This window comes from Zootermopsis nevadensis, unplaced genomic scaffold, assembly GCF_977971745.1.
Source record: "Zootermopsis nevadensis isolate Lab colony 2312 unplaced genomic scaffold, Znev_1.0 Znev_ptg000033l, whole genome shotgun sequence".
In the NCBI taxonomy this organism is placed as follows: Eukaryota; Metazoa; Arthropoda; class Insecta; order Blattodea; family Termopsidae; genus Zootermopsis; species Zootermopsis nevadensis.
The window spans coordinates 448,710-465,377 of record NW_028259165.1 but is presented as its reverse complement, the minus strand read 5'-3'; the positions used below and the strand labels follow the sequence as shown (position 1 = coordinate 465,377).

The 16,668-nt window shown below is 36.3% G+C and overlaps 1 protein-coding gene and 1 pseudogene across 5 annotated transcripts in view; both read left to right on the top strand.

Moving 5' to 3' along the window:
* Window positions 1-699: 699 nt before the first annotated feature.
* On the top strand, window positions 700-9,518 carry LOC147871990 (ryanodine receptor-like). Of its 4 annotated transcripts, none has more exons than XM_087359781.1 (6): window positions 700-3,313; window positions 3,700-4,079; window positions 4,703-4,797; window positions 6,355-6,537; window positions 8,396-8,567; window positions 9,004-9,518. In XM_087359781.1, the coding sequence occupies exons 3-6, from the start codon at window positions 4,739-4,741 to the stop codon at window positions 9,034-9,036; spliced, it is 447 nt and encodes a 148-aa protein (XP_087215907.1). In that variant the 5' UTR covers window positions 700-3,313; window positions 3,700-4,079; window positions 4,703-4,738; the 3' UTR covers window positions 9,037-9,518. The 4 variants fall into 4 exon arrangements, with proteins under 4 accessions (XP_087215907.1, XP_087215906.1, XP_087215905.1 ...); XM_087359780.1 differs by lacking the exon at window positions 700-3,313 and adding an exon at window positions 3,321-3,405; XM_087359779.1 differs by lacking the exon at window positions 700-3,313 and having other exon boundaries at window positions 3,412-3,885; window positions 3,974-4,079.
* Window positions 9,166-16,668, top strand: part of LOC147871989 (TBC1 domain family member 4-like) — a 21,683-nt pseudogene continuing 14,180 nt past the window's right edge. Inside the window, exons 1-4 of the transcript XR_015538103.1 lie at window positions 9,166-9,174; window positions 11,985-12,104; window positions 14,431-14,545; window positions 16,437-16,553. The product of XR_015538103.1 is annotated as a TBC1 domain family member 4-like (transcript). The remainder of the gene's footprint in view (window positions 9,175-11,984; window positions 12,105-14,430; window positions 14,546-16,436; window positions 16,554-16,668) is intronic.

Here is a 16,668-nt window from a genome sequence, read left to right as displayed (position 1 = left end):
TGATGTCATTTTGGTTTTGAATTATTGGTGCAGGGGTAGACAGTCTGTCAAACAACCCCCCTTCCGACACAAAAAGAAATTGCAGGGACCTAGGGGCAAACAGCTGTTCAGAAATTGTCACACTGCAATGAAAATGAAATGTGTTATCATGGGCAATATATGAATGCATTTCACATTCTGTTCACAGTTTGTTTAGAAACAGGCTTGTATGAAGCATAAGTGGATGGTTTGGCAGGTGAGGTTAGCCCAGACTCTCTTCAAAACCATCTCTGCATTGCCTTCATTGATGGGATTTCATGAAACCACAACATACAGTTCATACTTAAGGTCTACATCCTGAAAATGTTATTATTGAGCATAGATTTTCTTAGAATAAAATGTCTAGAAGTGCAAAGATAATTCATAATCATTCTTTGTATCACCTCTGCATAATAAATTTGTTAGGGGCTTTCTTACTAAAGTGTTTAATTTCACAAGATTGTTGGATGTTTTTGCAGGAGTTCCACGCAGCAAGCGTGGGGATGTTTGGCACTTCCTGGCAGAGCAGTACTGTCTGAAAGTTGCTCCAATAGATACAAGCAAGTTCCCTAACTATCACGTCCCGTACGAGAACCTGCTACGACAACTCACCTCCCATCAGCATGCCATCCTTATAGACTTAGGTGAGACAGTTTGTACTTCATCCATGCTTGACATCCATTAATTTATGTGCCTCATTTGCAGCCATTGCCCTTTCATTACTCACCTCAAGTCTCTGACTGAGCAGTGATAATGTTTCATTAATGGATTCATAGTCAACTGAACTGTGTTGGTAATTTTCAGCTATTGAAATCAAAAATTTAAAACTAAACTTTAACTGGACCTAAAGTATGGTAGTTGAGTTTCCTGTGCACTAGATATAATACACTTATTCCACTAGTGACATCAATTATTACCTGTGCTTTTTTAATAAAATGTATACTATATAAAATAGTTCTAATAAGAGGTGTAGAACTTAGTGGAAAGTACGTATTACATCGTGCATAAACTTCTTATATGATAAGCTACTAGGAAAATTTAATTTTTGTTTTGTGTAAAGTAGAAATAATATTCAAATGATTGATAACCAGAATTACATTCTGAAGACAACTTTTGCTGGAAACTCCAAACATTGGAATTCAGCCATCAGAATCTTCCAAGCAGTTTTTGACATAAAGCATTTGAATGGACATATTGACAGATAACATAATCTCCACATGACATATTTATTTTATGAATCAAAAAAGATACATGACAAAGAACACGTGATAGTGTAAGCAACTTCTATAGACATTTTCAAGTTACGCGTCTTATGTTTTTATGTATTTGATAATTTACCAGAAAATTAAATTTACATAAAAATGTGTATCCAATTATTTCTTACAAGTCTTTTCCAGAATGTTTTTTGTTCAGAGGAATAATTAGTGAGATTCTTGTCAATTATGTTTCATAATGTATATTGGTGTTTATATGAAATGGTTGTTATTATTGTCAGCTGGTAATGAAAATTAGAATTAGTAGATGGATCTAATGAAACTTCAAATATAATAGTTTGTCAAAATACATCCACTTTTTATAGACTTCAAATATACAAATAAGTGGCTAGGACAGACATACACACCTCCCTTTTGTAAATTAACTTTATTTTCTCTGTGCAAAGAGTACATACTATTAAACTATTTGCTGATGTCACAAGCGTCATAATTTCAAATAAAAATTTTGATGATTTCTGTTCAACATCAAACAGTTCTGTCTCATAATGAGTAGATGGTTTACTGCTAACAAACTGGCCCTAAATCTAATAAAATTTATAACAAATAACTCTCCACAATTTGCTTTAAGTATTGGTTATAGTGGGAAGTATATACAAGAGTCAATAAACACAAAATTCTTGGGTTTGCAAATTGATAATCACCTAAATTGGACTAATCATATTGATAAACTGATACCTAAGTTAGATCTCTGTTGCATGTCAGCAACACTGACACACTCAGATCAGTATATTTTGCATATTTCCACGCTTTAATGAAATATGGAATAATTTTGGGGGGGAAATTCATCAAAAATCAAAAAGATATTCACTTTACAAAAGAAAATTGTTAGGTTATTGGCTGGTGTAAGACCTAGGAATTCATGTAGAAGTCTATTTAAGAGATTAGAGATCTTAGCTCTTCTAATGTGAATACATATTCTCATTAATGAATTTTATTTTAAATAACCAAGAACTCTTTCAAACTAATTCTGCTATACACAGTGTCAACACAAGAAATAAAAATCAGCTTCATAGACCAATTGCCAGTCTCTCATGTTTTCAGAAGAGTGCATATTATGCAGGATCAAAATTTTCAACAGTCTACCATCAAATATCTCAAGTCTTGTAAATAAAAAGGCACAATTTAAACCAGCATTGAAGAGATACTTAATTACACACTCCTTTTACTCTGTCGATGAATTCATAATGTCTACAAGTAAGTCGTAATTTATCCTTTGTATTTTTGTGACATTTATATGACTTGTATTTGTATAACATGTATTGTATTATTATTACGACTTATTCCACATCCTATTGTCATCTGACTAACTTATGGATCCATGGAATGTAATAAAGATGTATGTATGTATGCAAGAGTCTTTCTGCCTGTTGTTTTTTGGGGTGTGAAACTTGGTCTCTCATAAAAGAGAAGAGAGTTTGAGAGTACAGGTCTTGGAATATGTTTGAGATTTTAGAAGAGATCCGGTAACAGAATACTGGGAACAATTACATAATAAGAAGCTTCTTAATTTATTTTTTAATTAAAACTTTTAGTGCAGTTGAATTAAGAAGGATGTGATAGGCGATCATGGAACATATATGCGGCATATGAGAAATACAAAGTTCTGATCCAGAAATGTAAAGGAAGGAGACAGTTTGGGAAACCTATTAAGAAACTACTGACATACATATATTACAGTACGTGAGGTATTGCAGGCAGCATTTCACACAGCAGGTCAACGGAGTGTGCTTCGACGTAGATCTACTTCAGATCCGTGGTCGGTAGATGGCAGCAGAGTCTGTTACAGTGCGCAAAGAATGATAATCGAATATCCCTCATTCTCCCGCGATGGCGGGATGTGTTCGCTGCTTTTCAGATGTTGCCATCCCTGCGTACGAGAAAATGGCGTAACTATTCTGTATCGTTTCTGTCCACTGCATTTCTTCTGTCATATATTGCGAGGTCGTGCAAGTTAATGTGACGTTATTTGAGCATTTGTTGAATTTATGTGTGTTATCTTTCCCTTGTGTGGAGGACTTAAAGTAACAACTATTTCGAACATGTCATTTCATGCAATATACATGCACTTCAAAACTTTCGACACAAGTACAAGAACATGTGGTGGCATAAAGGAGTAATTATATTGATATTTATTTCTTTAAATGACTTCTGTTTTGAAGTGACTCAGAATATATAACAGGATTTTGTGATCACAGTGATGAGTCTTCAACTCTCATAAGAATAATCAAATTTACGATCAGTTGAACAAGTTTCTGTTTCTGAAGGAAGAGGCTGAATTACAGAGAGAAGAATGTTGGTGATTTCTATCCTACACCCTTATAAATTAATTATTGTAGCTGTGAATTTTATAACAGAATAGTAAGACAAAAACAGAAAATACAGTGGAGTCTGTATAAATTTTATACAGGCTCTCCAAGATGATATTGAAACACTGCAGCCAAATGATAACAACACAGAAACTGCTGAACAATGCTGACCGAAACTTTGCAGCAGAGCTACAATTACAAGTTGAGATACTGGTTGGGAAGTGGAAGAAGTTGGTAGAAGGAGCAAAACATTTATTTGAAAGATGCTTTTAGAGGGAAGTAAGATGGTAAGTTGGATATTCCCACACCTGGTTTAAAACCTGGCCGTAATGTTGGAATAAAACCTGTAATTGTCTCATTCTTGCCATTTTAAAGCGAACAGCTAAAGAAAATGACCTGTCTGTGGTGAACGCATCTTTTCACGTGTCTCACTGGTCTGTGCAACCGTATGGAACTGGTATCAGCAGGATGAAGTATGTAGGTATGTATACAGCACTTCAGCTCACTAGAGAGTAATTATAATCAGGCATACTATAAAGTATAGATAGAAGATGATGGTGTTGTTCTTCCAAGTTGTGGTGCTCTGTGGATTTGGAGAAACATACTGTCTTTGAAATTTGGTGTCTTCCTATGAGTCTTCTTGATGTCACAACCCAAAAAAAAAAACATTGTCACTTTCAAATCTATAGTTGCAACAAATGCTTCATTTTACTGGCAGTTTTAAATTTTATACTTCAAATTGATCGCTTCATTTAAGTTGGTAAATGTGATTTCAATGACAATATAGAAGTTGTTACCTCAGTAGATCAATGCCAAAAATAACTTTGAAGTCTGATTCTTAACTTGAAGAGATTCTGCTTTATGATATTATGAACCACCATTAAAATATAGTTGTATTATATTGTGGACATGACAACTGTTATATATGTATGTGTGTGTGTGTGTGGGGGGGGGGGATGCATGCATGTAGTTACACAAAACTGACTGCTCAGCATATACATTTAGATGATATTATTATAGGTTGTATTTGTTAACGGAAACTGAATGGTTTAGTGCTATCTGAAGCAAGATGCGTAACTGAGACAATGCACATTCATATTTGAGGTTATGTCTTTGGTGGTGATGTGTTAAGTTTCTTCCATGGGGGCGATGAATGCCTCACCATTCCATCTACTTGGACTGATCCAACCTGGACAAAAGTAAGATTTGTGTTATTGGAAGGGATGAAATACAGTTATGAGGTATGGTCCTTTATATGTTTAGAAAGGGATTGTTTTTAAAGAAGATGGCTCTCTGCTGGGATGTGGCGTCGTGTAGTCTTGCAGATATAGACGTTTGTTTCGGAGGAGCTTACCATCTCCGTCATCAGAGTGATGATGCAGGCAATAAGCTCCTCTGAAATGTTGGTTGATATATACCATATTACATGGTGCTATATCCAAGAAACAACCATCTTCATACTCATCTTGAAATTATCAGATCTCACTGGAATATTTTTAATTTTTATAATTAAATTTTTTCATTCTAATTGTGTTAGCTCGATGTCAAGGAAGAAGGAAGGAAGAAGTATGTGCCTGCTTCATCGACTGGAAGAAGGCTTTCGATCGAGTAAAATGGAAGAAATTAATGAGGATCCTACAGAGAATTGGAATTGATTGGAGAGATAGAAGACTAATCGAAAACCTGTACATGCAGCAACAGGTAGAGAGTATGGAATGGAAATCAACATTGAAAAATCAAAGGTAATGAGGATAGCACCGAGAGCAGAACCATTGAACGTTGTAATTGGAAACCAACAGATTGAGAATGTGGAACATTTCAAGTACTTGGGAAGCATAGTCACGACGGACGCCGTATGCACCAAGGAAGTAAAAGGAAGGATAGCCATGGCCAAGGCAGCTTTCGTCAAGAAGAGGATACTTCTCACTAGCAAGTTGGGCTTGGAGATGAAGAAGAAACTAGTGAAGTGTTACGTATGGAGCAGAGACTTGGACACTCAGGAAGAAGGAACAGAAATACCTGGAGAGTTTTGAAATGTGGTGTTGGAGAAGAATAGAGAAGATCAGGTGGACGGATCGAGTGACCAACGAAGAAGTATTGAGGAGAGTCAACGAGCAAAGAAACATTCTGCAGGCGATTACACGAAGGAAAGCTAACTGGCTGGGACATATTATGAGAAGGAATGGATTACTGAGTGATATCATCGAAGGCCAGGTTGAAGGAAAGCGAGGACTGGGAAGAAGACTGATACAGCTAACCGACGACCTTAAACAAGGAAAGAAGATGACGTTCCAGGAATTAAAGCGAGAAGCCGAGAATAGGGACAACTGGAGAGCTCTTTTTGAGCAGAGCAATGGACCTGTCGTAAGACAGAACACTTAATAATAAATAATTGTGTTAGAAATTGATTATTTAGGAAAACGGGATTTACCCTTCATGTCCAAAGTGTTAGGTTTGTGATGGTCAATTTAAATTTTTAAACAGCTGGTATGGTAATTCTGTGTAGCCAGTACAAGTCTGTAACAGAAACCTGGGGTATGAAGACAAAGAGTGGCCACGTGATAGTCACTCCGTTGGCAGACACACGTGGAAATGAACACAGAAATTGTTTTTTTTTGTGTGTTATGTACTTAGAAACATGCTTCAACCTGAATTGAAACCTGTGATTCCAGTCTGAATGGTCCAAAACCACACATATCATAGAACGCACAGCCATGGCGATCTGTTGTATGCAATTAATTGTTAATTTTTTTCAGCATTGTTGTTCATGGGGGCGGCAGTGTAATGAGTCAAGCTAGATCGCTGTGGCGACTGGAATTGGCAAGAACCAAATGGGCAGGCGGCTTCATCAACTGGTATCATCCGATGAGGATCCGCCACCTCACTACTGTTCGATACTTGGGAGTTAATGAGAACAATGAGCTCTACCTAGTAAGAAAGTATGTTAACTATGGAAGATAAATAGCATAACCATAGAATAAGAGAAGTATGGATTTTACAGAAATAGGTTGTGAAGTTGGAACTGGCTCAGGGTTGTATCCAGTGGTTGACATTTGCATTAGCAGTGTTGAACCATTGGATTCTACTGCCAGTAGAGATGGCTGGCAACTGAGAAGTCACATAACCCATATTAAAATATTTGCTGATGGTTGCAGTTCAATACAATTTAACTGGATTAATAAAAACACAATACTGCTGTGGGTGTACAAGGCCCACACATGGCACGTCATGTTTTAACCTCCTCGCACTAGTCCGTCAGTTGCCTTACAGCATAAGATATTGTAGATGCGTCATTGTGATTTATATAGTATTAAAAATATATTAAAATTAGCCGTCAATCACAAATATAATATTATTAAAAGATTAAAATATCATTTTAAGTTCCCTATCGAGTACTCGATTTACATGTGGAACTTACACGACATGTTTCGGCTATATATAGCCATCATCATGTGTTATGTATATAAACTTTTCACTGAATTACTGATTTTTAATGATTTTTCTTATGATGTTCTTGTCCTTTATATTGTTTCTTCATTCGTTGTAGTATCACAGGTCACTAATATGTTTGTATTTCGTATTTCGTAGTGATGTCAATGTTTTGTATATGGACCAAGAAGTAATATCGTATCAGTATTATGAGAGATCGGAGATGTACTGTACTGTATTGGATCATGGCTGGTTACCGAAATACGAAAAACTACAAACATATTAGTGACCTGTGATACTACAACGAATGAAGAAACAATATAAAGGACAAGAACATCATAAGAAAATAAAGACTAAAAATCATTAAAATCAGTAAAAAAATCAGTAATTCAGTGATAAGTTTAAATACATAACACCTGATGATGGCTATATATGGCCGAAACATGTCGTGTAAGTTCCACATGTAAATCGAGTACTCGATAGGGAACTTAAAATGATATTTTAATCTTTTAATAATATTATATTTGTGATTGATGGCTAATTTTAATATATTTTTAATGCCTTACAGCAGTTGAAGTGCAAGGATAATTTCTTCAGAAGTGCAGAAAGTGTTCGACCATTTCGTTCTTACTTAACATGGCCAGCATGAGTTTATGATTAGATTTCCAGATTCTCCTGTGCCGAAGAAATTGACAATTTCTTGTTTTTGGTGAACTGTTTTTTCTGTAACAGGAACTCTACACTGTAGTTCATTAAATTTGAGCGAAAGCCTGAGTGCGTGCATCACCGAACACAATGGACATTAGCAACATATAATATAAAATATATTTTTCTTTGTTTTCTGATTTCAGCTTAATTTTTTTTTTTTAGAATAGAATGTGTGTCAGGAATGGGTTGCATGACTTTACAGTCGTTCTGTGCATATGCTCATATAAACAGAACTTGGGCAGAGGTGGTAATGATGTTTTAGTTTTTGTTCCTCAGAATCTGAAGCAGTTTCATTTCTACATTACATGAGATTGAGGCCTACATGCATTATATACAACGCCTGACCCATCAGTAATTATAAACCTTATAACATTTAACTAGAAGGACCCCAAGAGTATACAGTCTTGCAAAGATTTACTACAACTCAAGTATAAAATATCCTTACTACTCGTATTATAGGTTTATGACTTACAGTTTTTTCTCCAATTTCTCTCAATTAGAAAACAAATGATTTTAATGAGTTTACACGTATTGTAATATCATACGCTCTTGAACAGAACAGCTGGGCAACTGGTGTTAAATAGCTTTTGCTTTGAAAGTTAGGATGAGAGTATATTCATCTCTGTTTTGGAAAAATGCATGTAACATTTTTGCACGCAGAGATGATGCTACACTTGCCACGTCCACTTTCTGCTTGCGACAAGAGAAGGATGACCTAAAAGTGGTCCTGGAAGAAAAGGATCTAGAAGTGATCGGAGCTCCCATCATCAAATATGGTGACAGTACTGTCATTGTGCAGCACTCAGATTCAGGGCTGTGGCTCTTGTACAAGGTCTGTATACGTATCGTCCGTCAACTAAATTGGGTCATAATAGATGTGGTGGAAAGTAAGGTGTTTACTTTTCAAGTTACCAGATTTGTAACATAAGAATTTGAAATTATTATATTATATTAAATAAGTGTTGACAAAGAGAGTTGTAGTTTTACCTGACAGTCATTGCACAATGAATAATAATGTGGCATTGTAACATGCAGTTATGGAGAAACTAAATACTGTCTTACTGAAACTGTTCAGAAGCAAAATTTAAAATGTTTCTTCAAAGAAAAAATCTTGTTAAGGACACCATAGAATCATTGCACTAATATGAAGTTTAATAAAATAAGCTGTAAAATATTTATAGCAGATTCTGTCACAGCCTAGCATTCACACTAAGATAAATTAATTTTTATAAAATATTTATTCCAATACTGCAGTTTCTTTCTTTCAGTCATACGAGACAAAAAAAGAAAGGAGTTGGTAAAGTTGAGGAAAAGCAAGCTGTACTCCATGAGGAAGGAAAGATGGATGATGGTTTAGACTTCAGCCGTAGTCAAGAAGAAGAGTCTAGAATGGCCCGTGTGATTCGGAAGTGCGGTTCTCTCTTCACTGACTTCATCACGTATGTGTCTTCTGATGTACTGCAACAAGGAAAATGAATGAGTGAGGGAGAGTCTTAACCTTTATTGTCCTTGCATCATGGCTTACGCACAATTCATTTGGCCGTGCATTGCAGTAGTACGATCATTGCTGAATCATCAAGCCAGTAATCTGATAATGCAACATTTAAATTCTGTATTCGTGTATGATAAAAGTTAATTGTAGCTTTGAGATAGCTTTAACATTATATTTAATCGTATAATCTATTTGTTGTTACCTTCTTGTATTTATTATTGTGCTGTATCTGTAATAGGCCTTTTGGATGTTGATGCAGCACACTAATAATAAAGAACTTAATTAAAATGAGACCAAAGGGCCGTATTTCATATTTAATTTTTATAGGATAGTCTGAACTTATATTGTACATAAATGTCTGAATTAATGTCATCTTTATTCGATCAATAATTATTTATAAAAATTTGAAAGGAAATTTAAAAATGTACAAGCATTAATTTGCTGTGGTAAACTCCTGATTATCCAGGCTAATGAAGAAAAGATGCATGAATAATCAAAATACATGGATACTCAAAAATATTTCTTACTGCATTCACAAATCCGCCACGGTGGTCTAGCGGTTAGAAAGCTGGCCTTGTAATCCTGGGGTCTCGGGTTCGATTCCCGGCGGTGCCCGAATTTATAACTTGTGTTGGGCAAGGCCGTGGTCTAGGCAACACGGAGTTTTCCTCCGTGGCATCCCAACAATTACTCCATTCACACACAGAAGAAGGCAATGGCAAACCACTTCTGGATCATCTGCCAAGAACGTATATGAACAGGTCCCAGTCCGAGAAAAGGATGGAAGGATCCTGTTCATATGGACCTGTCGTCAGACAGAACACCAAACAAAAAAAAATGAAGTAGTTAACAATGATATAACTTGATAATTACTACAGTCAATTTTATTGCCCTTCTTGTAAATTGGTAGACTTCTTCCACAGCTTATGCAATTCTTCCTTATTCCAAATACAGTTAAAGAGTTTCTGGATCTCAGAATATAATGTTTCATCTCTTCCTTGAATCAGTTCTGCCAGAATTTGATCGCTACATGGCAGTTTTTATCTTTTAACTTTCCAATAGCAATTTCAACCTCAAGAAAGGTACTAATGGATCAGCTCTGTGTGTTTCTGTCTGCCAACATGATTGGCCCTATGTATGTTTAATAACTGAGAGAAGTAATTCTTCCACGTGTTCAAAATGTTGTGGGAATCTGCAAGCAGATCACTATTCTCATCCTTTATCAAGTTACTTCTAGGTTTGTAACACTTCTTAAATCCATTTATATCTCTTAAACATTTTTCAGGAGAAAAATTCACTATAGTTAGACTAACCACATACATGATGAACGTCTTCAGACTCCGAGAATGATCTATGTTGAATCTTGAAAGTTATTCCGTATTTTGGCAAAAATTTCAGTTGTTGTCTTCGGTGTGAACAACACGTGGTTGGGTGTTTTGAAGCCTTATATAGAACAGGCGGTACGTGACAAGTTGAATGTGATGAATCTGATAGGCAGAACAGAAGAGTAGGCTGTTATCCAATTGGTGATGAGCACATGATTGAGGAAAAGAGGTGATGAAAAGTTATATAAAGACACGTGGTAATGAGAAAAAGCGATACAAGCAATTTTGGTGACCATGAGACTAAATTCCGGAAATGCTTGCTACTTCTCAGTCCAAGATATTTTGTCTTCCCGTCTGATTTCTAAGAACTTGAAAATTAAAGTATACGAAACAATAATCTTGCCCGCTGTTTTGTATGGGTGCGAAACATGGTCTCTCACTCAGGGAGGAACACAGATTGCAGGTGTTTGAGAATCGGGTGTTGAGGAGGATATTTGGGCCTAAGAGGGAAGATGATGGGGCGTGGAGAAAACTGCAGTATTGTGTGGGTGATTAAGTCGAGAAGAGTGAGATGGGCGGGACATGTAGCGCGCATGGATGGGACAAGAGGTGTGCACCGGGTACTGGTTGGGAAACCTGAAGGGAAGAGACCGCTGGGGAGACCTAGACGTAGATGGGAGGATAATGTCAGGTGGGATCTATGGGAGATAGGAGTTGAAGGAGACTGGATTTTGTTGGCCGAGGTCAGGGTCCAGTGGAGGGCTTTGGTTAATTCGGTGATGAACCTTCGGGTTCGGTAAGCCATCTAGTTAGTTAGTTAGTTATGTGACTCAGGAAATGTGATGATGAAAGGGTTTCAATGACTATTTGGGTAGGAGAAGAGTGTATTTTTATGAGCTGCAGGTTTGGGAATACACTTTTAATAATTCCATACAGTATGTTTATAAGTAGCATAGATAACATGACACTAATTTCAAAATACATTACTATTAAATTAATATACCAAGTAAATAACAACACATCCACATAAGAATACATGCATATATGTTATTTTCCATATGCCTAAAAGTTTATACTCATGACCATACTTGAAATTTACATACATGATTGCAATAGTATAAATTACAAAATTAAAAATTCATCATTAGAGTGGAAGGTGTGTGTCGAAAGAAATTATTTTTAATTCCACTTTAAATTGATTACTCTTAGCTGATATATGTTTATTAATTAGATTTTTATACTTCTGGTATTTGTACCAACTGCGCAGTATGAGGCAAATGGGGTACTAGTTGTCAGATTGCCCGCTCTTAATTTACTGGTCTGCAAATGAGACTTTGCAGAGCACTATTGAGTTCACTCAGTGATATTCATGTATAATAATGTTTTCACAGACTCAAAATGAGGAACTGTACATGACATCTGATTGTTTCAGACTGATCACAACCGCACGATGCTATTTCAAGTTGGTCGCATCGATTTGAGGCTCATCAGTCCAGACAGAAAGCAAATTCTACTGCACAAGCACCTGAAAGATGTTGCTAGCTGCATCCAGGTACTGATGGGCTGGAGGTTATGACCTGGAATATGTACGTGAAAGTGGGTTGAAAAGTAATGCCTCCTCTTAAATAACACGTGAATTGGAAGGAATCTTTTTATGAAACAAAAACGTATACAAAATTTAGAGTTTATTCTTCAAAATCGTACATTATTTTCCTGCAGTTACCTTCTGCTTCAATGCACTGATGCCAACGATAAATTAATATTTTTTTTAAATCTATTCTTATAGAGCTCTGAGTTTTGTTTGTGCAAAAAGTTGTCTCACAGTGGGCTTGCCCCTTAAATGTTCCTTGAGCTTAGGGAAGAGATTAAAATCGCTCAGTGCAAAGTCTGGGCTATATGGGGGACGAGGTAAGAGGGAAAAAGCCAGGCATTTAATCTCTTCTCGTGTTTGAGCTCTCAGTGTGGCGACTGCATTTTGGGATGTTGCTGATTTTATGTAATGAGGGACAACCATTAAATCTGAACATTGTATCGAATCCTTAAATAAGTTGACAAAAAGATTCAAAAGAGTTGATAACAAAAACCACACAATCCTTCAACATAACGCTAGATCTCACACCAGTACTTGAACACGAGAAGCGATTGAATGTCTGGGTTTTTCCCTCTCGCATTATTCCGCATACAGCCCAGATCCAGCAAAGTGATTTTCATCTCTTCCCTTAGGTGAGATGAAGAAGTGAAGTCCGCTGTGAGATAATTTCTTTGTGAAAACTCATAGCTCTACAAAAATTTATTTAAAAAATTTAGTTTATAATTGGCATAAGTACATTGAAATAGAAGGTGACTGTAGAAAAATAATGTATAATTTTGAAGAGTAAACTCTAAATTTTTCCTATGTTTTTGTTCCGTTGAAAAATTCCTTCCCATTCATGTTTTAATTAAGAGGAGGCAATACTTTTCAGGCCATCCACATAATTTTATATTTTAATGTTATTGAACATGGATCACAGCTCTGTCCAGCTGGCTTCTCCATGATGGGGGGATGGGGGATACCCTGTTTCCATATGATAAATGTTAAGTCTGGTAACGTTCACATAACCTCTCCTCATTTGAGTCTTTTGTGTACATTTTTAATTGATCAAGTGAATACAGTGTGCTTACACAAGATGTCCTGGAAGCAGATCTGGCTATGCACTTCCAAGTCAGTGAAGAGTTTTACTAACATATAGAATGACAATGGGCTTTCCGTTGTCATCAGTAATAGGGAACGTGCACATGGACAATTTCGAAACAGTTGCACTAGAACAGAGTAACATGAAACCTAATGTTTGGCTCATGCACATGAATGGGAAGATATTAACTTTTTCCTTACACTCCAGAAAAATTTAAATTCATTACTGAATCGATTTCATCTCTCCGTCCCAATACATAATCTATGTTCACACTGCATTTTTTTTTCCTATCTTGTGGTGTAATCTTTTTGTACTGCCTAACAAGTCAACACTAGTTTCAGCACTAGAACTACATTCAGTGTGTGTGTCTCACTGTGAAAGTTTGAATACATTATTATACATACATGAGATTCAGATTCTTATTGTGTCAAGCATGAAAATGAAATGACTGTTTTTCTGAGATGATATGTCATATAGTCTGGTACAAGTTTACCAACATTTCAGAGGTGTTTACAGCCTCTATCAGCAGGCATAGAGGTGGTAAGCACCTTTGCACTGTTGGTCAGTTTCTACCAGACTATATGTCATATCATCCTGGAAAATGTCTTTGATAATGGAGGCAGTAAACGCCTCTGAAACATCAGTCAATTTCTACCAGACTACGTGGCGCAACATCCAGTCATCTTTAGTATTGTGCATAGTTATTTTCTGTGAATTTTTAAGTCATTTTTGTACTAGTATTAACATCTGACATGGTGTGAGAATTTTTTTGATGCTGAATTTAAAGTCCATATGGTGTGGTGGCGTAAAGCAGCACTAGATTTAAAGAACTTTGTCATTATAGATGTCTTGGCATTATAAACACTTTATTTAAAACAATATTTTAGGTACTCGTGGCACCAGATATGAAAAAGACTGTCTACCAGTGTACATGGCACAACAAACCAAAATACAGCCATCTTCTTTATATTTAAATTCATATTGCCACAGCATAAAAATTTGCTGGTTTTAAATTGCTTTGTTAGCATAAGCAAACACTGAATTTAAGTAGCATAGCAAATTGTTAATAATGTCTTCTTATCTACATTTTAGCCTCTCGTGTAGCCTTAAGATTCCGTTTGACATATTTCAGTGTTGTTTTTTTAAATATCTTTAAGGGACTAAGTCAGAAAAACTTGCTGTGATGGGTGCAAACTTTATGTGCAGGGAATCAAGAATGCAGACCACTTTGGGTTCATCTGTCGAGAGTTGAATGTGGAGTCGTACATTGGATATGTATTCAAGTGCCGGTCAGAATCTGTAGCTGATGATTTGGTAGCAGGTGAGATGGACATCTTTATTTCCAATGTTCATTGGTACAAAAGAATGTGAGCCACATCTTGTAGCATCTTGACTGGGAATTTATTTTTGAATATGTTCTGGAAGATGAATTGATAGAAACCATTTCTCATTACATAGATTAATGAATTAGCATTACCACTGGAGTAAGTATAAGTTTATCTCTGTATTTTATAACTTCATTTTATCGGAAGAACCTATTCTTAATGTAGTATGAAACATTTCGGAGAGTTGAAGATGGCTGATTGTAGCACCATGTAGTCTGGTAGAAGTTTACTGATGTTTCAGAGATACTTGCTGCCTCCATCATTATTGTGCTGATGACTTCTACCAGACTACACAGCGCAACAACCCAGAAGTCGGCCATCTTCATACTTGCCACCACGAGAACCTCAAATCCTACTTAATTTGGGGCGGAAGGGGGGAGGGGGTTCCAACCACTGAACTATTCTACTAAATTTGGCTCAGTATCTATTACTGTTCCTAATAAAATAAAAGGACCTTGGGAGATTCAACCAGTACAGGTCTTTTTCGACATTATTCTTTTGCCGGTTTTAGTAAGCCATAAAAACTCTTTTGCCCTCCATATGCTGCCAGCATCAGTTAAGATGTACTAACCCATGCAGCACCTCAGGTAATCCATTCTTACTTGCATACCACTGCTGTAACTATGTAGATAAGATTTTGATCTTGCTGATAGTTTATTTGTATGCCTGTTAGAAGCATTATTTGTTTGCTGTAAGTTCCAGTGACATTCTCTACATCACATTGAGCGGATGTGGCATGTATGCAACATATCTCTAAAGACAGTGGACTCTTGTGGTTTCAGGAAAGTTCAATCCTTGCGGCAAAGGAAACAGTCTGTCATCATCATCCTAAAGTACATCCTATGGGTGGGATATCAAATAGTTTATATGGCAGCTGACAGATGACAGCACATATAGTTCATATGGCAACTGGTAGATGGCAGTGTGATCTTTTAATCTGAAAGATGTGATGGACAGCCCTTGGCCACAAAGTGTTCTTTGCGCCATTTCTCTATCAAATTCACCTATTATTCCGATATTATTGAATTTATGTGATAAATGTTTTGCGTTCTGTCCAGTTTTTCAGATAATGAATTTTGATGTAACTTGCTTTCATAAATATCATTATTTAAAAAATATAATAAGTTGTAAGGAACAATAATTTAAAAAATAAACGGCTTCAAGGATATTTAATAATATTCTTTTTGTGAACAATGATTATGTGGCATTGGAATTGAATTAATTATAATCTGACTTTTTTTTCTGTGTTCTTAACATGCTCACACAGCTAAGCCATTTTTAACAAAATTCCAAATATTTTGAAGTATTACATTTGAGAAGTGATTGGCAGTCGATCAGTGATTCAAGGACTTTCGAAAGGTACCTGCATACACTATCTAGTTACAGGATGTGAAACTGTGTTCTCAGTTTTCTGAGAAAGGCGCTTTTTGTCTTATCAGGGCATATTCCTATCGTCGCTGTATGATCCTGGTCAAAGAGCAGCATGCCTTTAGAAGTCAAAACATAACGCTTTCAGAACACACTTTGAGCATGTAGTTTTATTCTGTCACTGCATGCAGTTACCTTAATGGAATTCATTGAAATTTGTAGGTCATTTGTCATTCATATCTGTAGAACATGAAGTACTACTGAAGATGACTGAGAGGTAAACCAGCAGCCAAGTACCTGGGAGTGAATGTGTTAAACATCTGACATAAAAATTATAGAATTTTGTGATGAGAATGCTGTATGTTGTGTACTTTCTGAGGCTGTCTCATAATTGACTCATACCATTACTTTGAATGTTGCCAATCCTTTGTTTAAATGTCTGTTGGTATGCTTCCACAGCAACAAGACAAGCATTTCTTGCCACGACAGAGGCACAGCTACGTGAGAAGCTGCCAGTGCTATCTTGTGAACACTGTCCAAAGGTGTGGTACCACAAGCTCTGTGCCGAAGCAGAAGGTGAGTGTGTAATGAGATAATGTTCGTAATATATATCGTAATATTTTTTACTTGAAACAAAAATGTCGACTGCCTCATGTGAGGGTTATTTTTATGAGTCCAGTGTCTGTTCCTT